The sequence below is a fragment of the Pipistrellus kuhlii genome, unplaced genomic scaffold (genome assembly GCF_014108245.1).
Source record: "Pipistrellus kuhlii isolate mPipKuh1 unplaced genomic scaffold, mPipKuh1.p scaffold_m20_p_2, whole genome shotgun sequence".
Taxonomy (NCBI): Eukaryota; Metazoa; Chordata; class Mammalia; order Chiroptera; family Vespertilionidae; genus Pipistrellus; species Pipistrellus kuhlii.
Window position 1 is genome coordinate 178,849,636 of NW_023425515.1, and position 21,505 is coordinate 178,871,140.

The window sequence follows — 21,505 nt, forward strand, 5'->3', positions numbered from 1 at the left end:
TGCATCTTATATTATTTATGTATCTTATTTTGCTCAGAAACACACACATATAGAGTACATTTTTCTGGGTCATAATTAAGTTACTTTTTGATTGTCCAGACAGGGCTCTTTCTTAGTCATTTGCACTCAGGAAACTAGATTACTTAATGCTCAGGGAATGAGATAGCACATGATTCCTCCAATCAAACAATATTATTTTGCAATTTTATTTATTTATTTATTTATTTATTTATTTATTTTAGCAATAGGAGCTAAAGATGAAAGATTTTGCTGGTTTACCCTAACCCATTTGGCTCAGTGGATAGAGCATCGGCCTGTGGACTGAAGGGTCAAAGGTTCGATTCCGGGCAAGGGCATGTACCTTGGTTTCGGGCACATCCCCAGTAGGGAGTGTGCAGGAGGCAGCTGATCAATGTTTCTCTCTCATCGATGTTTCTGGCTCTCTATCCCTCTCCTTTCCTCTGTAAAAAAAAAAATCAATAAAATATATATATTTTTAAAAAGATTTTGCCGGTTTGGCTCAGTGGTAGAGCATCGGCCTGCGGATTTAAGAGTCCCAGGTTTGATTCTGGTCAAGGACACCTACCTTGGCTGCAGCATTGCAGGCTCCTCTCCGGCCCTGGCCCTATTCGGGGCTCATGCAGGAGACAACCAATCAATATTTATCTCACATCAATATTTCTGTCTTTCCCTCTCTCTTCCACTCTCTCTAAAATCAATGGGAAAATATTCTTGGGTGAGGTTTAAAAAAATTTTTTTTTAAAGATGAAAGATTTTGGATCAAACCAATTCTTGAATTATTAATTGCCTTCTCTTTTTTCCTTTAATTGATCATTAATTTATCTTGATACCTCTTTGAAGCAAACCATATTCTGCTAGTCTCTTATCTCTTTGTTCCTGCTTTAAGCATGTTTTTTAAGATGGAAAGAAAACTGATGTTTATTTCTAGTGCCTATTATTGCCAATATGCTATGACTAGATAATATTACACATGAAAAAACTGAGGTCAGACAAGTTACTTCTCAGTTTCACAATTATAAAGTGGCATAACCAGAATTGCTTGGTTTCCACTAAGCCATTCTACTTCCAAATCATCTGCTATAGTCATAATAGTATACTTATTGAAATCCTACTGTGTTCCTGATTGCTTTCTTAAAGTAAGGATTCTGCATTTTTAGTGTATATTATATAGTTGACATTTAAAGAAACCAAAAACTCCAAATAACTAATTTATTAAAATGTGTGTGTGTGTGTGTATGTGCGTCTTCCCACAAAAAAAGATGGACTTTTATTCACTGTTCCTAGCCCCTAGAGTAGTGCATGGCACAACAGATACCCTCAATATGTATGTTGACTGAATGACTTTTGGTTTGAAACTCTTTGACAGAAGTCAGAGATTGTTCTGTGAAAGGCACAGGTAAATAATTATGGTACTAAATAAATGCTTCAATGATCATATGAGATTTTTAAGGTTGAACATCCAGTATTTCCATGCTCAAATAATGAGCCATTTTCACCAGCAGATGGTGATATAAACACACGCAAAAAAAATCTCTTCTACATTAGTTTGTTTTCCAGCTTAGACCTTTTGCAACCGTCTTCTCATTTGATCTTCAAATCAACCCTGACAGAGAAGGTATTTTCCACCTTGAATGATAAAGAAGTTGAGTCTTAGGTTTCTCCAGGGTCTTTTACTTGGTGGCAGAGTAGGAGGTAGAGCTTTTTAAAAAAATTAATTCCTACTTAAACAATTTTCTCTATACATAATGACTATTTAATATAAAAGTTAAATTTGGTCAGCATTAGTATATCCTGAAATTTGCCCACCAACTAATAACTGAATTATCTGACACAAAGTTAAACAACTCTACTAAAAATCTAGAACTTCAGCCTGGAATATATTCCCAGTAACTACTAGAAACTACACATAAAAAAACATTTTAATTAAATGAGTAAGAGATTGGTAGTACAAAACATGAGTAACTTAAACTTCACAATTTAAAAATCTCATGCTACTCAATTTAAAACTATTTTCCATGAAGATTTTACCTGAAGTAAACAAGGTACAAGTTTATCAATGCAAGTTTCACTTTTGGCCATGATATATTTACTTACCTAAAGAGAAAAGCCCACAAAACCAGTAACAAGGAGGAAAAGCAGCATTACAGGAATGATTGAGAAAAGAGACTAACAGCTCCTGCATAATTAACTACAGAGAGACCTCTTAGATAACAGAACAAGAAAAACAGGAAGCAAAGAGATGTTTTAGACATGATATGTGTTTGATGGGGGGGTAGGGGGGAGGGGGAGGAGGTTTGAGAAGAAACACAAATTCTATACCTCTCCAGGCCGAATCTTGATAAAAAAGCTGCTACGTTTATAAGAAATCTTCAGCACTTTGGGCCAAGGAAAGCGGTTAATTCTCAGCTTATCTTTGTAAACCAGAAGGCCACTAGAGCAGACACCTAGGATGATGTCCACTCCTTCCAAGTCCTGGAAAAGAGAAGCATTAGCATTTCAGTTTTGAGCAAAGTGCTTATCACACTGCTGACTATAATTAGAGAATCTGAAGCTATCAACAACCAAGAAGAATTACAAAGCATACCATGAATAATAAAGCTTAACCTAACAATAATAACCCATGTAATAAAAATATTATTACTCTACCACTTTAAAAACAAAAACCCCTCAATATTTTACCTATCACAAATATCTTTAAAATGTCCAAATCAGACACAGTAATTCTATTTCTGTAATTTATTCCAAGAAAATAATTCAAATCACAGAAAATGCTTTATATATGAAAATATTTAGAATGTTTTAAGAGTGAAAAATTGGATATAACCTAAGCACCCAACCTCCAGGGTTAAATTATTGCCCATCCTTTGGTGCAATACGATGTGACCATTAAAATAATTACGAAGAATTGGGAGATAAACGGGAAAATTGTTATAATGTTCAGTAAAATAAAGCAGGTAAAAGCTGCATATATTTGATCACAACAATATAAAAAATATAGAGAGAGAAGAAAGATGAATATAGCAAAACATTAACAATGGTATTCTTTAATTGGTACAATTATAAGAAAAATTTCATTTTAGCTTTCTATATTTTCCAATTATAATAAACATGAATTTTTAAAAACATTTATATATCACTAAACTAATACATGCATGTAAAAAATTCAAATATAGAAGTATGTAAAATAAAAGTAAAACTCTACCCTCTCTTCCCACACTCTTTAACAGTAATCAGTAATAATGGTTACTCCGTGGGGGAGGGACCAAGAGGTGCACCATGCACTTTCTGGTGACTGGTTGTCCATCTGGTCGTTTAGGTCGTGAAGGTCCTAGGCTATTATAAGTATAGATATAAAGCCTAAGTGACCTGCCGCTAGTAGCTATGACACACACTGACCACCAGAGGGCAGATGCTCAACACAGGAACAGAAACCACAGGCATAGAAACATGGAATAGACTGATGAATCTCAGAGGGAAGGGGGGGGGGGGCGCGGCGGGGGGGGGGGGGGGGGGGGGGGGAGAAGAGATTAACCAAAGATCATATATGCATACTAGAGGTGCACGGAGGTACTGGTGGGGTAACCTCGGCCTGGCCTGCAGGGATCAGGCCAAAACCAAAACTCTCCAACATCCCCTGAGTGGAACAGGATTGCAAGAGAATGCACAATTAACTTTTTATATATATATATATATATATATATATATATATATATATATATATATATATTTATTTCAGAGAGAGAAAGAGAGAGAGAGAGAGAGAGAGAGAGAGAGAGAGAGAGAGAGAACATCAAGATAGAATCATTGACTGGCTGCCTCCTGCAGCTCCCCTATTAGAGATCAAACCTGCAACCCATTGGCTGTGAAACATACGCGGATGCCATGCAACATTTTCAAACATATCTGTATTTTAGGAAAACAATTTCTTTTGCTCTAGGTGTTAAATATTTTGATAACTTGGATGCGAAACTTGAATTCTACTGGTGGAATTACAAAGGGGCAATTCATTTTAATACTTTATACACTTGATTGATTCAATTCATAGACTTAAAAGTCTAACAAGAATTTTTCTTTCTTTAGAATGTTTTATAATAATAACCCCAGATAAAGGTTGGTGAGAAGTATTATATGGCACAGGTCTGATACATGCATGTTAATAAAGGCCAAAGTTATTACCTTTGCTTTATGAAGGTCAACACCATACATAGACAACTTTTTGGCATTCTCAAGGAATTCCAGGTCAGCTTGAGCTGGAGTCATGGACCTTTGAAAGAATACAAATTTAAAACTCTTTCAGTGTCACAGTGTCAACATTTGCAGTAACATTTGTATAATTGTATTTTATATAAACATATACCAATATGTAAGTATAGGTCATAGTTCTGAAAGAAGAATATTATGGAAAATTATTCTTAAAACAAGAGATCTTAGAACAACAGAAAGTCCACCAAAAAGCTATCAGGAAAAAAAAAAAAAAAAAGGAAAAAAATCCTACTAAACAATTTCCTTAAAGCAGCCTCATCCATCATCAGTTCTGCCCCTTCCTCTCCTCAGCCTTTTTCCCTACACACATAAACTCCTCCCACTAATTTTTCTTGCTAAAGGGGTGACTAAATTAAATCCTCTGAGGGCATGGTACAACTTACAATATCTTCTTAGCTGCTCTTTTCTCTACATACCCCTGAATTGAGTTACTATGAAAATTAAACAGAAGGGCAGCTGAAGTTACTTAACTGGAGACTCTTAATGAGGACAGGCTTGATGAAAAAAAAAAAAAAAATTCTAACAGATGGTGTTCCTGCCCACTGATCTAAACAAAATAAATTGGTTAATAGAAGCATGTAGATAATGGAGCTGCTTTCTCTGTTATTAAGGTATCTTCATTACTAGGCATATAATGAATTTGAAAACAATCAGTCTCACTGCCTAAACACTCACTGTGATGGTCTTTCCTTCTCCTTTTTAACTTCCTTTTCCCCCCCAAAAAAAGATCTCATGAGCAGTTATGTTGAAGAGAAAGATATCATGCCTAGTGCTGCACAATTCAGACCAATCAAATATAACTTCACAGCAACAACAATGCACCCACAACCCCAAACAAAAATCATGGAAGTGCCTGTTTCCCATAAGACTGCCTTGAGCTATACAAAGCAGCAGTGGCCTATTCATTTAACAGGAGGAAAAGTCTCTTTCAAACACATCTGTCTTTACCCTCATTAAAAAGAACAAAGGGTTCCTTGGAACAAAACAAAACAAAACAACAACAAAAAAAAAAAACAGAACAAAACAAAACAAAATCTCAGGAGAGGGGAGAAGAATTGTTCATGTCACAGCCTCCCTGAATCAATTGCTTTTCACAAGCACTACACTGTCACACCTGAATTCTATTTATTAATGGATCTGAAATTGGAGAAAAGAAAATTAAGACATTTACAAATCTGTATAGTCAAAGTCATTAAAAACCATAGGAAAGTTTTATAGTTTTTCCACCCCACATAAGTTATGTACTTTTATAGATATGAGTCATTTCATGGTTTTTACTATTATCAATGACTTGAATTTTAGGATTTTTAAAATATACACTGAGTAGCCAGATTATTATGCATTCGGAGATCATAATAATCTGGCCACTCAGTGTATATGTTTTTATGTATTTCAGAGAGAAAGGGAGAGGGAGAAAGAGATAGAAACATTAATGATGAAAGAGAATCTCAATTGGCTGCCTCCTGCATGCTCCTACTGAGGATCCAGTGCAACCAGGGCTTATGCCCTGACCACAATAGAATCAGTGACCTCTTGGTTCCTGGGTCGATGCTCAATCACTCAATCGCTAAACTAACCCGGCTGGGCGAATTCTAAGACTATGGAGCTTGAACATTGCAGAATTCAACACTTTCATTTTGCTGATGGAAAAAAAAAAAAAAGAAAAAAAAAAGGCCCTGAGGGATCACATAGTCATGGGCAAGTTACGACTCCTTGTTTAAGGCAGCAGGATTTAGTTAGGACTCGTTATTATATATTGCTTGAATTGGAATCCTGACTCCTACACTGAAAAAGTAGTGACCTAGTGTCTTCTTCAATATCTGAACTATAAAATCAAAATCAATACAATAATTACTTTTTTCTTTGCTGAATGAATGTGACTCGTAGGACAAAATCAGGTAATGGTTGTGAAACTGCTTTATAAAATATAAATGTTTAAATTTTTTTATTGCAACAGTGATATACCTTATGCAGCTCATAAAAGAGAAATAATTTTGACCACTTGAATTTGAAGACAAATTTTAAAACAATTACGATAAAATCTTCCCTATACTCACTCCTCCACCAACTCTAAGGGACAATAATGGGGTTGATCAACTTGAGTACAGATTTAAATTTCAAACTATGTGGTAAAATGCTTTTCTGAGTAAGCATGCTTTAAAAGAGTATTATGGGCAGGTAGTAAGAAGAGTTCTTTAAATTTAAATGTATAACATTCCACCCTAGCCGGTTTGGCTCAGTGGATAGAGTGTCAGCCTGTGGATTGAAGGGGCACAGGTTGGATTCCAGTCAAGGGCACACGCCTGGGGCAGGGGGGGCGAAGTGAGGGGAGGGGGAGGGAGTCAGCCAATCAATGATTCCTCTCATCATTGATGTTTCTATCTCTCCACTCTGAAATCAATAAATATATATTTTAAAAAATAAAATAAATAAAAATATATAATTTTCCTGTTAGTTTAAAATAATATAATTTAAAAATTTTGAAACACACTTAAACTTAAAAGTTACCTATAACATGAAAACTAATACAAGGTAATGCTGAATGTAAACTGTAATTGAAAAATAAAATTTTAAAAATTACCTATAATTACAAGTAATATTTTCCTGAACCGTGAGAGTAAATTGTCAACCTGATGACCCATCACTTCCAAATATTTTAGTATGTAATTCCTACAAACAAGGACTTTCTCCTACATAACCTCAATATAGTTATGTCAAAACTAGGAAATATTTTCTAAAATATATTCTTATTGATTTCAGAGAGGAAGGGAGAGGAAGAGAGATAGAAACATCAATGATGATGGAGAATCATCGATTGGCTGCTCCAGCACACCCCCTACTAGGGATTGAGCCTGCAACCTGGGCATGTGCCCTGACCAGGAATGGAACTGTGACCTCATGGTTCATAGGTTGATACTCAATCACTGAGCCACAATGGCCGGGCAGGAAATATTAATACATACTGCCATCTAACCCCTAGACTCCATTCAAGGTTAGCCAGTTTCAAAAATGTATAGTAAAAGGATCTAGATTAGCATCACAGTTTCATTTAGTACATGTCTCTTTAGTCTTCTTCAGTCTGGAACAGTTCCTTAATCTTTGTTTCATAATCTTAACCTTTGGAAGATGAAAGAGAATCATTGATCAGCTGCCTCCTGCACACCTCCTACTGGGGATGGAGACCACAACCCAGGCATGTGCCCTTGACCAGAATCATTTAGTCTGCAGGCCTACACTCTATTCACTGAGCCAGACTGGCTACAGCCATGGCCATCTCCTTCATCCTACTCAGGCTTCACCACCCTGTATCAGGTACCACCCTGATGGGTGCCTTCCACCCGATGCAGGTCTTAGCCCATGTGGATGCCTTTCTCATTCTGCTTTACCAACTAACATATGACAGACTTCTTTAAAAATTATTTATTTATTTTTAAATATATATTTTATTCATTTTTTACACAGAGAAGGGAGAGGGATAGAGAACTAGAAACATCGATGAGAAACATCGACCAGCTGCCTCCTGCACACCCACTTCTGGGGATGTGCCTGCAACCAAGGTACATGCTCTTGACCGGAATCGAACCTGGGATCTTTCAGCCCACAGACTGATGCTCTATCCACTGAGCCAACCGGTTTCAGCTTGACAGATTTCTTCATTCTATATGAGCTCTGACTTTTCATGCCAGGCTGCACACTCATCCCCATGAACACTCTCCCCACCCTGCTTAGGCCTGAATATCACTAGCCAGCCTGCCCTTTGGCACGTATGACTATCTTGCTCTGTCCCACCTATTGGTTTTAAAACAAAATTGTTTGAGGAAGCATTTTCTGATTATAAAAACCATATATGTTCATCGTATAAAATTTGGAAAGTATCATTAGGAACACAGGGGAAAAAATCTCCTATAATCCCACCATCCACAGACATCTGTGCATGTAAATACAACATTTTCTAAATGTAATAACATATATCAAACTTAAAGTATTTTTAACTTAATTTTTTAAAGATCATGGCTTTTCCCAGGTTTTCTTTTTTTCTTTTCTTTTTAAAATATATTTTATTGATTTTTTTAAAATATATTTTTATTGATTTTTTACAGAGAGGAAGGGAGAGAGATAGAGAGCTAGAAATGTCGATGAGAGAGAAATATATACCAGCTGCCTCTTGCACACCCCATACCGGGGATGTGCCCGCAACCAATGTACATGCCCTTGACCAGAATTGAATCCGGGACCTTTCAGACCGCAGGCCGACGCTCTACCACTGAGCCAAACCGGTTTCAGCTATTTTATTGATTTTTTACAGAGAGGAAGAGAGAGGGATAGAGAGTTAGAAACATCGATGAGAGAGAATCATTGATCAGCTGCCTCTTGGACCCCACCCCCACCCCCCACTGGGGATGTGCCTGCAACCAAGGCACATGACCCTGACCGGAATTGAACCCGGGACCTTTCAGTCCACAGACCGACGCTCCATCCACTGAGCCAAACCGGTTTCGGCTTTTCCCAGGTTTTCTAAGACTCTTGAAAGTAATAACAAGTTAGCTGGAAAGAGATTAGGTATCTCTAAACCATTCAGAGAATTTCATGAATTTATTAAATACCACCTAATAATTTACTTCTTGAAAGTACTGCCGCCTACAAAGTGCCTAACCAGGAAGCTGTGGCACTGGTTAACTCTTGCTCATTAAAAAGAAAAGTTAGAACAAAGTTTCCCTGTATTTATTTTGAGCAAGTGGGTTCAGGAAATATAGCCATTCAGTGAGTTCCAGTGTTATGTGACAGACATTTAATAATGTTTCTTACATCTCTTAATTAAGGACTGTAATTTCAAATAATTAAGGGGGACAACTACTATCCATAAATGGAGGGCAATTAATTTTTAAAGCTTGATGTGTTCGTGTAAATTTAAAGTGTTAATTATAGCTTCAAAGTCTCTGTCTGGGCATATGGCCATTACTAAGAGTTCCATGTAAGTGGCTATCTCTGCCTTATCTGAGGAGCAGGGTGGCAATTGTGCTTTTCCATGCCTAGTAGATGCTTCTGTCCAAGCTGAAGTTTCTTTGGATTGGTTAAAATGTCATGTTGTTGGACATCATTAAAATCCTCATTTGACCCTAGATGGTTTGGCTCAGTGGAGAGAGCACTGACCTGCAGACTGAAGGGTCCCCAGTTCGATTCTGATCAAGGGCATGTACCTCAGTGGCAGCTTGATCCCCGGCCCTCTCACATTGATGTTTCTCTCTCTGTATCTCTCCCCTTCTCTTTCATTCTCTAAAAAAAAAAATCAATGGAAAAAATATCCTCGGGTAAGGATTAACAAAACAAAAAACAAACCCTCTATATATAATCAATTGGCTTTCTGTTTGTGAGGGTTACAAATTGTTCTAAAAAGGAGGAAGTAAATTCCAAGATGACAGGCTGCAAAATGTTCTAGATATGAAGATCCAATATTGCTCAATCTACCTGTGTACCTAACAGAACATCAACTGAACCATATCCATTGATCCTCAGATCATTTCACCTTTTGGGACTTAAATTCTGTTAAGTTCCAAAGAGGTGTCCTCTAAACCCAAACTCATATTCATCACATAAAATAGGGACAAGAATTACCATTATCCTAGCAAACATCTGAATTCTCACTGTATACTAATCATTATACTAAGCACTTTAATGAACTCTATGGTTTAACAATCATAAAATTCACATTATCACCTATATTTTTGAGATCAGAATATTACACTTAGGCAACTTACTCAGAATCACAAAGCTAATAAGGAATGTGTCTGAATTCAGAGTAAGAAAGCCTGACTCCAGAGTCCATGCTCTGTCTTATTACCTAACTCAGTGGTTATCAAAAACTTCTTTACCTCAGGATCCCTTCATTCTCTTAACTATTATGGAGGACTCCAAAAAGCTTTCCTTTATGTCAGTGATTTTCAACCAGGTTTAAGCCTAACATATTTTGTTACTAAAATAACTTGAAGTTCTTTAATTTGTCAAACTAAATGAATCAAAACTCTTGTAAATCAGAAGCAAAGAATTTTTAAAACATGCTATAGTTGACCTCTTTTCCCTTAGATTGTAAAATTAAAAAACACACACAGCACAATAGCCAACAGCAGTCCAGTGTGAATGAATCAAAAGTATACCTATATTTTTGTGCTACAGAATTTGAGTAATTAGTTTATGTGACATAAGATGAAAAGGCTGAAAATTGCTGCTTTATGTGGTTTATGTCTAGTAATATTTACTATATTAAAAATTACAACTAACAAAAATTTATATTTATTAAATCTTTAAATAACACTAAACTCATATTTTAACATAACTTTTTGTGTGAAAAATAATATTTTCTAAAAAGACAGTAAAAAAAAGAATACTGTTTTACATATTTACAAATTTTTTAAATATCTAGATTCTCTTATCCACTTATGCATTCAATCTGTTGTAATAAATTGACTTCGTTATAATATATGACATAATATATGATATAATATGTGTCTACAAAGACACATAGTTAGAAAAGAATTTATAATTTTAAATAATCGTCTTTGATACTACACCAAAACCCAACAATGGAAGTTTCTTAAAGGTTAGTTGCAATACGAAATCTGAAAACATATCAATGAATTTTTATACTGTGTTACTTTGACCTATTTTGCATTTAAATGGACCTTTTTTACCCATGCATGATTTACATCATGCACTTCATATCTGAAAAACATTGGTTCATTGAGTAATAATGCATATTTTCCAAATGTTGACACATTTCAGTGTATGATATTTTAAAAAATCACATTTATTTTTATTATTTTTTAAATATATTTTATTGATTTTTTACAGAGAGGAAGGGAGAGAGATAGAGAGCGAGAAACATCGATGAGAGAGAAACATCAACCAGCTGCCTTCTGCACACCCCCCACCAGGGATGTGCCCGCAACCAACATACATGCCCCTGACCGGAATCGAACCTGGGACCCTTCAGTCCGCAGACCAACGCTCTACCACTGAGCCAAACCGGTTTTGGCAAAAATCACATTTATTAAAATCACCACAACTTCCTCAGAATAGCCTTTAAGTATTTGGAAATTGTCAAGATCATAGTGGCAAATACAAGTTTTCCAAAATTCCAATTTTCACTTGAAAGCTTGAATTTTATCATGAGCAACAAATACTATCAGTTGTTTACTAATCCTAAATGTATTGGCTCTCTTCACTTTTAAGAAAATGTCTTCCAAATAAGCAAGTCTGAATAAACACAGTCATTTTTTTTTAAATATTTTATTGATTTTTGTACAGAGAGGAACGGAGAGAGACAGAGAGTTAGAAACATCGATGAGAGAGTGTAATCGATCAGCTGCCTCTTGCACACCCCCTACAGGGGATATACCCGCAACCAAGGTACATGCCCTTGACCAGAATCGAACCTGGGACCCTTCAGTCCCCAAGCCGACGCTCTATCCATTGAGCCAAACCGGTCCCGGCTAAACAGTCATTTTAAAAAATATATTTTTATTGATTTCAGAGAAGAAGGGAGAGGGAGAGATAGAAACATCAATGATGAGAATCACTGACTGGCTGCCTCCTTTATGCCACCTACTGGGGATCAAGCCCACAATCTGGGCATGTGTCCTTGACTATAATTGAGCCTGGGGCCATTTAGTCTGCAGGTCAACGCTCTATCCACTAAGCAAACACAGCTAGGGTCATAGTAATTTTTTCAAGTAAAAATTGTGTTCAAAAAAAGGTGGCCAGATCTGTCCAGTTTGGTCAGTGGCTAGCAAGTTAGTCCTTGGGCCAAAGGGTTGTGATTTGTACGCAGGTTTGATCCCGGCCCAGTTGGGGCGTATGAGGAGACAACCAGTCAATATGTCTCTTGCCTCCCTCTCCCTCCATTCCACCCTCCCTCATTTTTTCCCTCCCTCCTCTTTCCCTCCTTCCTTTTCTCCTTCCCTCTTCCCTCTCTTGAATTCTCTAAAGATCAATGGAAAAAATATCCTCAGGTGAAGATTTTTTTTAGAAAGTGGCTAATTCAGCTCACAACTAAAAACAATTATGCAGATGCTTTCCTCAAGACAACTATTGTACCTCAGTATAGAGCAGAACTGCTTTGTGTGTGGGTCCTATCTAACCACAAAGAATATTACATAGAAATGTACTTAAGATTTAATAAAATTAATACTTTTTTACTTCCTCATCAAGAAAATTTTTAGCCAAGGCCAGTTTGGCTCAGTGGATAGAGCGTTGGCCTGCGGACTAAAAGGTCCCGGGTTCGATTCCGGGCAAGGGCATGTACATTGGTTGCGGGTACATCCCCGGTAGGGGGTGTGCAAGAGGCAGCTGGTCGATGTTTCTCTCTCATCAACGTTTCTAGCTCTCTATCCCTCTATCCTCCTCTCTGTAAAAAATCAATAAAATATATATTTTTTAAAAAAATTAAATGTGATATTGTATGTAAAGTGCTCAGCATAATATCTGGCACATAATAATACACAATAATTAGCTGCTTATAATCCTACTAGAGACCCGGTGTCTTCAGCCCAACCTGCACCCTTTGCAATCTGAGATCCACTCGAGGGATGTCTGACTGCCTGTTTAGACCCAGTCGAACAGTCAGACAGTTGGACATCCCTCTCACAATCTAGGACTGGGGCTCCCAACCACTCTCCTGCCTGCCTGCCTGATTGCCCCTAACTGCTTCTGCCTACCAGACTGATCACCCCCCTAACCACTCCCCTTCCAGCCTGATTCACGCCTAACTTCTCCCCTGTTGGCCTGATTGCCCCTCCCTGCTCTCTCCTGCCAACCTGGTTCCCCCCAACTAACCACCCTGCAGGCCTGGTCTCACACAACTTCCCAACCCTGTAGACCTGGTACCCCACAACTGCCCTACCTGCAGGTCTGGTCCCCCATAACTGCCCTACCCTGCAGGCCTGTTCCCCCCCAAATGCCCTCCCTTGTAGGCCTGATCCCCACCAACTGCCATCCCCTGCAGGCCTGATTGTCCCCAACTGCCTCATACCTCCCAACTGCTCTCTCCTGAAGGCCTTGTCACCCCCAACTGCCCTCCCTTGCAGGCCTAGTCCCTCCCAACTGCTGTCCCCTGCTGGCCTGATTACCCACAACTACCCTCCCCTGCTGGCCATCTTGTGGTGGCCATCTTGTATCCACATGGGAGCAGCCATCTTTAACTACATGGGGGCGGCCATTTGTGTGTTGGAGTGGCAGTCAATTTGCATATTACTCTTTTATTAAATAGGATATAATAAAGAGCTAATATGCTAATTAGACCGAACAGCAGTGAGACTGTCCGGATGACCTTATGGAGGAAGTGGGGACTGCACAGGCCGGCCTGGACTGTGACGGCTGGGCAGGGCTGCGAGGGCCGAGCCCCTTGCACGAATTTCATGCATTGGGCCTCTAGTTATGATGATGATTGGGTAACAATGCTATAAGAGAATCAAGCATTGGATAACCTGAGATTCTATTATGATTAAATAACCATTAAAAAAATCATCAGACATTTAAAAAAATCATCAGAGATAGATTTAAGACATCAATCATAATCTGACACCATCTGCTGTTTGGCTACACAGCAACAGTAAAATGTTTTCTTTTACTATTTTAATGATTGCACAAGATTATACTATCAATAATAAAAAATATTTTTAAACTAAAAAGAGCATTCTCCTACAATCCTAACAAATCAAATTACATTAACTGATTGTTTCTATTATTTGCTTTTGAAAGGATATATGTATGTAAATATATATATTTTATACATATAAAATTTTCTAGAATCATAACCAGAAATAATTAAAAGTATTAAAAATATATTTAAGGATAATGTAAGATTCTTAAGTTCTAATCATTAACAAGTTGAAAATGGTATATTTAGGGGATCTTAGATATTCGTGTTTCTTTGGAAATAGGTGACCCCATGAGATGAGGGTTATGGTTCTCATGACTGATGTACACTACAGGGGCAATAAGGCAGCCAGATCTGGGGTAACTTGAGTTAAAGGTCTTTTACTCAAAGCATCTCAATGCATGCAATCCTATTGGAACCACTCCAAGTAAAACAAGATTGCTCAATGTCTAGAAAGAATACTTGTCTGGATTTCTCAGCAGTGTGAACTTCGGGAACATTGTAACCTACTCATGCCAACCATAACTCAGGGTACTAACTCAAGGCCAAGATCAGACATTCACCTTAGTATGCTAAAGCAGCTTGCAAAATTTAGTTATAGCAAGTCAAATATGGGATATATGGTAGAAAGAAACACAAATTATATTGGCACTTTAATATTAACTAACATTTATTACATTTTTACTATGTAAGACATGTTATTAAGTTTTTCCACACATTATCTTTCCTGATCCTATCAACCACCCTATTTCCTCTGAGGTAAATAATCTCCACCAGACATAAAACACCTCAGGCTCAGAGACATTAAATGAATGACCCGAAGCTCCAAGGCCAGGACCAACCAGAGCCAAAAATGTAACCCAGCTCAGTATGACCATAAATCTTGCTTTTGATCAATGTATTTTGCTACCTCCCAACATTACCAATTATTTCCATGAGGAAAAGCAGTAACTTCAATAAAGACTTTTAAAAATACCTCCAGGGGGTTTCATGGGCCCTCTGAAGTCTATCCATGTATACAGACCCCAAGTTAAGAAACCCTGCACTAGAATCTCAAGACAATTAATATAGTATAAGTTAAAAATTTGAAAAAATAAGGTATAGCAATCATATATAATAAAAGGCTAATATGAAAATCGACTGAACAGCAGAACAACAGGTCGCTATGCTATGACGTGCACTGACAACCATGAGGCAGGCACTCAACGCAAGAGCTGCCCCCTGGTGGTCAGTGCGCTCCCACAAGGGGGAGCGCCGCTCAGCCAGAAGCCCTAAGCTGGGCTCAAGGCTGGCGAGCTCAGCAGCAGTGGTGAGAACCTCTCCCACCTCCCGCCTCCACGACAGCACTAAGGATGTCCAACTAATGGCTTAGGCTTAGGCCCATATGGGGAGCAGACCTAAGCTGTCACTTAGACATTTCCCAAGGTTTCCTAGTCTGCGAGAGGGCGCAGGCCAGGCAGACCTCCCACCTCCCTTGAGTGCATGAATTTTGTGCACCAGGCCTCTAGGAATATTAATAGCTACCATTTATTGAGCACCTACTATGTGCCAGAGACACTGTGCTTAGGACTTGACATATATTAGCTCATTTCATTTTCTCCTACAATACAACACCCACTACTCTGATGAGAAAACTGCGATCAGAGGACTTAAAATGACTTAATAAACTGGGAGGGAATTGAGTTCATGCTGACTCATTCTATGGCACCAGTTCCCAATAAAGCAAACAGCAAATTAAGACCAGGTAAAGGGTTTAAACTTACTGCCAAAACAAACACAGAACAAACCCTGGAGACATATTTACCTGTATGACTTATGCAGTTCCATGACTTTCTCTTCAAGTTCCTTGGTCTGATTTGGGGCCAGTTTAAAATCACTAACATAATCCGGACCATGGAGTTCAGGGTCATAATCGCCCAGCTCAGACTGGATGGTGTAAGAACCTAATAATGCTAACGTTGCAAAGGAACAGGGCAGACGTCCTGCAACTATGTCTTGTCGAAGTTGAAGACATAAATAATACCTATAGCCAAAAGAGAAAAGATGTTACCATGTCAGCAACAATTACAAAATAAAGAGAGAGAGAAAGGAAGATGAGGGAAGAGAGAAGAAAAAAGAGAAGAGAGGGGAAAAACTGATTAATATGAAATAATATTAATAATTGTTCAATCTAGGTAGTGGGTTTATGGTTGCTTCTTGCACTGTTATGTTTTTTTCTGTGTGTTTGAAAAATTCCTATGTTTGTTTGTTTTTAAACTGTAGCTATGTTGGAGTCATAGTTGGAAAGAGGTTTAGAAAGGAAAGAGGGAAAGTCTGAAGGAGGTAAAGAAACTAATGTTTTGTTGAGTGCAGTAAGAACCATACATATATTTACTCATCTAACTTTCACAAAAATAATTTGTGAGAGGGGAAATTATGGCTAGATTATAAGATGAAGAGTCAGCCTCAAAAGGTAAGTTGCTCAATGTTAGGTAGTAATAAAGGCTGTTTGGCTCTGAAATTGGGCCTTTTCACACTGCTTTGCCAAATGTGGACATTGCCCTTCATATTCAAAGATGACATTATTGATACATTTTCACTAGAATCTGATCAGAAACTTTTTATCTTATGTTTAATAGCTCATCACTTTCCTTCAATTCTTCTGAAGAAAAATTCCCAGAGTTTATAATAATGAGAATTACTTATTACATATTTAACTATTACCTTGTTATATCTTCTGTTAACTGTGCCGGGTCAGGTGGATAAAATTTTACATTAAATATGAAATTCCAAGGGATACCTGTAAAAGTAAATGCAAAAGAATTTTATGCTTAAGCTTAAGTTTCTGTTAGAAATATCTAAAAATATTCTATTTCTCCTTTTTTCCCCCTGAGGTTTAATATATTCATGCTTTGTAAATGAGATATTTTTATAAAATTTGTTTAGATACCACTTAATAGGTAAAGTCAGAGGGTCTAATTTTTTTTTTATTCAATTTAATATAGTTTTATTTACAAAAGACCAAAATATATATGCAAAATAATAAGAAGGAAACCATCTTATAGGTAGACATGTTTATATCAATAGTTTTCAAAATACGATCTATATACTACCATGGGTGCTCAGAGGTCATATGAACAATACATGAATGTTCTCTTCTGGCATTAGCATTACTTATGACATCTCTCAATAAAGGCATACCTCATTTTATTGAACTTTTGCTTTATCATACTTTGTAGATAATGTGTTTTTGTTTTTACAAATTAAAGGTTTGTGGCAACCCCGCATCAAGCAAGTCTATTGGCACCATTTTTTTTCAACAGGTTTAGATTATGGTTTGCATTTTTTAGCAATAAAGTACTTTTAAAAATTTTTTATTGTTTAAAGTATTACATATATCTTCTTTTCCCCCCATTGACCTCTCCTCGGCCACTCCCACCCCCAGCACATGTCCTCACTCCCCTAATGTGTGTCCATTGGTTATGCTTATATGCATGCATATAAGTCCTTTGGTTGATCTCTTAACACCCCCAACACTCCCCTGTGGTTTGAGGTTCTGTTTGACGTTTCTCTATCTCTGGATCTACTTTTGTTCATCAGTTTATGTTGTTCATTATATTCCTCAAATGAGTGAGATTATGTGATATTTATCTTTCTCTGACTGACTTATTTTGCTTAGCAAAATGCTCTCCATGTCCATCCATACTGTTGTGAATGGTAAGAGTTCTTTCTTATTTACAGCAACATATTATTCCATTGTGTAGATGTACCACAGTTTTCTAATCCACTCATCTGCTGATGGGCACTTAGGCTGTTTTCAAATCTTAGCTATTGTAAATTATGCTACTATGAACATAGGGGTACATATATCCTTTCTGATTGGTGTTTCTGATTTTTTGGTTATATTCCTAGAAGTGGGATTATTGGGTCAAAAGGGAGTTCCATTTTTAATTTTTTAAGGAAACTCCATTCTGTTTTCCACTGTGGCTGCACCAGTCTACATTCCCACCATCAGTGCACAAGGGTTCCTTTTTCTACACATCCTTGTCAGCACTTGTCATTTGTTGATTTGTTGATGATAAACATTTTGACAGGTGTGAGATGGTGCCTCATTGTCATTTTGATTTGTATCTCTAGGATGATTAGTGACTTTGAGTATGTTTTCATATGGCTCTTGGCCTTCTGTATATCCACTTTTGAAAAGTGCCTATTTAGGTCCTTTGCCAATTTTTTTAAGTTGGATTATCTTCCTTTTGTTAAGATGTATGAGTTCTCTATAAATTTTGGAGATTAGAACTTTATCAGATATAACATTGGCAAATATGTTCTCCCATGCAGTTGGCTTTCTTATTTTGTTGGTTTCTTTTGCTGTGCAGAAGCTTTTTATTTTGATGTAGACCCATTAGTTTATCTTATCCTTAGTTTCTATTGCCCTAGAAGCTGTTTCGGTAAAGATACTGCTCTGATATATGTCTGACATTTTGCTGCCTGCGGATTCTTCTAAGATTTTTATGTTTAAGTCCTTTATCCATTTTGAGTTTGTTTTGTGTATGGTGTAAGTTGATGGTCTAGTTTAAATTTTTTTCATGTATCTGTCCAATTTTCCCTACAATCATTTATTGAAGAGACTATCTTGACTCCATTGTATTCTCTTGCCTCCTTTGTCAAATACTAATTGAACATAATGGCCTGGGTCGATTTCTGGGTTCTCTGTTCTGTTCCATTGGTCTATATGTCTGTTCTTATGCCAGTACCAGGCAGTTTTGGGAACAGTGGCTTTGCAATAAAGCTTGATATATTGTATTGTGATCCCTCCAACTTTGTTCTTCTTTCTCAGGATTGCTGCAGCTATTTAGGGTCTTTTTTTTTTTTTATTCCATATGAATTTTTGATGAGTTTGTTCTAGGTCTGTGAAATATGCCCTGGGGCTATGCTCCAACCACTGAGAAAAATGACTAGAGCTGGTTGCATATTTATATTAAATACATATAAATATTAAATACCTATATTAAAAGATGTTAAATACATATTTGTATTAAAACACACATATGTAAATACATACTTATATTAGAATACATGTTTGTGTGCACATATATACACTCAAAACATCTCTGAAAAAAACACAAGGAATCGGTTAAAGGACAGAGGTAGAAGAGATCTACCTTGTACTATTTCATTTACATCTTTTAATTTTATACCATATATTTTATATTGCCTATTTTTAAAATTAATTTTAAAAACTATATATAGCATAATACATACATTATATAATACGTAACAATTTATAGTGTAATTGTATTTGTGAAAGGTGAAATTTATATATACCTAGAAAAAAATCTTACAGACTATACCAATTTAATAGTGCTTAAATCTGGAGGTCAGGATTAGGGGCCTTTTACATTTTCCATGATTAACTTTCATAATGTTGAAATTTTTTACAATGATTAAATATGACTTGCATGATGAAAAATAATTTTAAAAAACCTTTGCAGCCCTTAGCTGGTTTGGCTCGGTGTACAGAGCTTCGGCTGTGGACTGAAGGGTCCCAGGTTCAATTCCACTCAAGGGCACATGCCTGGGTTGCAGGCCCAATCCCCAGTGGGGGTTATGCAGAAGGCAGCTAATCAATGATTCTCTCTCATCATTGATGTTTCTATCTCTCTCTCCATCTCCTTTCCTCTCCAAAACCAATAAAATATATATTTTTTTAAAAACTTCTGCAATAGATTAATATCTAAATGAAATTCTTACGTTTTGATTCCCTATTAAACTTTGTTTTAGGAACAGTTTTTCTTTCCTACATTGAAGTAAGGATTTTTTTTATTCTTTTGTAATTTAAGAAAAATGACAAACACTTAAGAGTTTTTTCTTTAGCAAAAAAAAAAAATTTATAGCCAGAAAGATAATCTACCAGATATTCTTCTCTACCTATTATAAACTGTTTTTAACATTTCTTCCTAAAGAGTATTCTTGTATAATCATTTGTTCCTGAGTAAAATTGAATATTAAAGTATTTTTATTGAAAAGGGTTAGGAGTTAAGTTTTTCTATATATGTTTCAAATATGCTGAGTACTTTTTTTTTTTTAATATATTTTATTGATTTCTTACAGAGAGGAAGGGAGAGAGATAGAGAGCTAGAAACATCGATGAGAGAGAAACATCGACCAGCTGCCTCTTGCACACCCCCTACTGGGGATGTGCCCACAACCAAGGTACATGCCCTTGACCGGAATCGAACCTGGGACCTTTCAGTCAGCAGACCGACGCTCTACCACTGAGCCAAACCGGCTTTGGCTATGCTGAGTACTTTTTTGACTTCCATTTCAAAACAAAATTTTATAGGTTGGAAGCAAATATGAAGAGTTGCTAGTTCAAAGGAGTATTTTATTTCTCTGTCTTAAGAAATTTTAATATATAAAAATCCAGGAGCCATCACAACTAAAACAACAGGATGGACGACCAAACAGCAGGCTGCATGAGGCAACCAGGCCGGCAGGGGGGCAGTTGGGAGTGACCAGGCCAGCAGGGGAGCAGTAAGGGCAACCAGACTGTGGGGGGGGAGGGGGCAACTGGGTGTGACTAGGCTGGCGGGGGCAGGGGGCACTTGCGTATGACCAGGCCAGCAGGGGGGGGGGCAGTGAGGGGTGATCAGGCTGGCAGAGGAGGGGGGCAGGTAGGGGCAACCAGGCAGGCAGGGGGGACAGTAAGGGGTGACCAGGCTGACAAGGGGGGCAGTTAAGGGGCAACCAGGAGGTGGAGGGGGGGGGGGCAGTTAGGGCGACCAGGCGGTGGTGAAGGGGGGCAGTTAGGGCGACCAGGCCAGTGGGGGGAGGACCATTGGGGGCAACCAGGCCAGCAGGGAGGGCAGTTGGGGACGACCAGGAAAGCAGGCAGAGGCAGTTAGGGGTGATCAAGCTAGCAGGCAGGTGAGCAGTTAGGAACCAGCAGTCCCAGATTGTGAGAGGGATCCCAGATTGGGGAGGATGCAGGCTGGGCTGAGGGGGACCCTCCCCGCCCCCGTGCACAGATTTCGTACACCGGGCCTCTAGTATAATTATTGTATAAATAGGATCTAAAGAAAAACATTTCACCATAATAAAAGTGTTTTCTTTTAAGTAACAAATAAAACAAAATTTGTTTCCAGGTGATTAAAAGTTAAGACTTCTAATCATGGTGAATAACATCTTTCAGTTCCTAAAAGCTTCCTCAAAATAAACTAAATTAAAAGGACATCTAGTCACAAATGGAGTGTTGGGGAGAAAGTCTCTATCCTTTAGTCATCTCATTGGGCCCAGGGCTATAAATTACCAATTATACTTTATTGACCTAAAAATATCTATTCCTAATCATTAGTTGGAGCAGGGTGTGCAGCAATAATATGTTCTAGAGGGCTTGAAGCTAGGAGAAAGCCAAAATGTCAAAAGGATCATTGGCAAATAATTCTTATTATCTATTCTTATACTTTAATTTGGAAGAAGAATGTTAAAAAAGGGACAAAAAGAACTATAGAGAGAAAAACATGGATATGGTTAGAATGCAACAGTCCAGAACATTTTAAAAGGAACAGGATCAGGCAGCATACTCCTAAT

At 37.5% G+C, this 21,505-nt stretch overlaps 1 protein-coding gene across 35 annotated transcripts in view; it reads right to left on the reverse strand.

The window, feature by feature from the left end:
* Positions 1 to 21,505, reverse strand: part of EPB41 (erythrocyte membrane protein band 4.1) — a 151,721-nt gene that overhangs the window by 56,827 nt on the left and 73,389 nt on the right. For 34 of the 35 annotated variants that reach the window (XM_036447578.2, XM_045584945.1, XM_036447570.2 and 31 more), the window contains 4 exons: positions 16,640 to 16,715; positions 15,741 to 15,959; positions 4,198 to 4,285; positions 2,341 to 2,493 (listed from right to left, as the gene is read on the reverse strand). In XM_036447578.2, coding sequence (XP_036303471.1) covers positions 2,341 to 2,493; positions 4,198 to 4,285; positions 15,741 to 15,959; positions 16,640 to 16,715 — 536 coding nt within the window. The remainder of the gene's footprint in view (positions 1 to 2,340; positions 2,494 to 4,197; positions 4,286 to 15,740; positions 15,960 to 16,639; positions 16,716 to 21,505) is intronic. The other variant, XM_036447571.2, reaches the window with a different exon arrangement.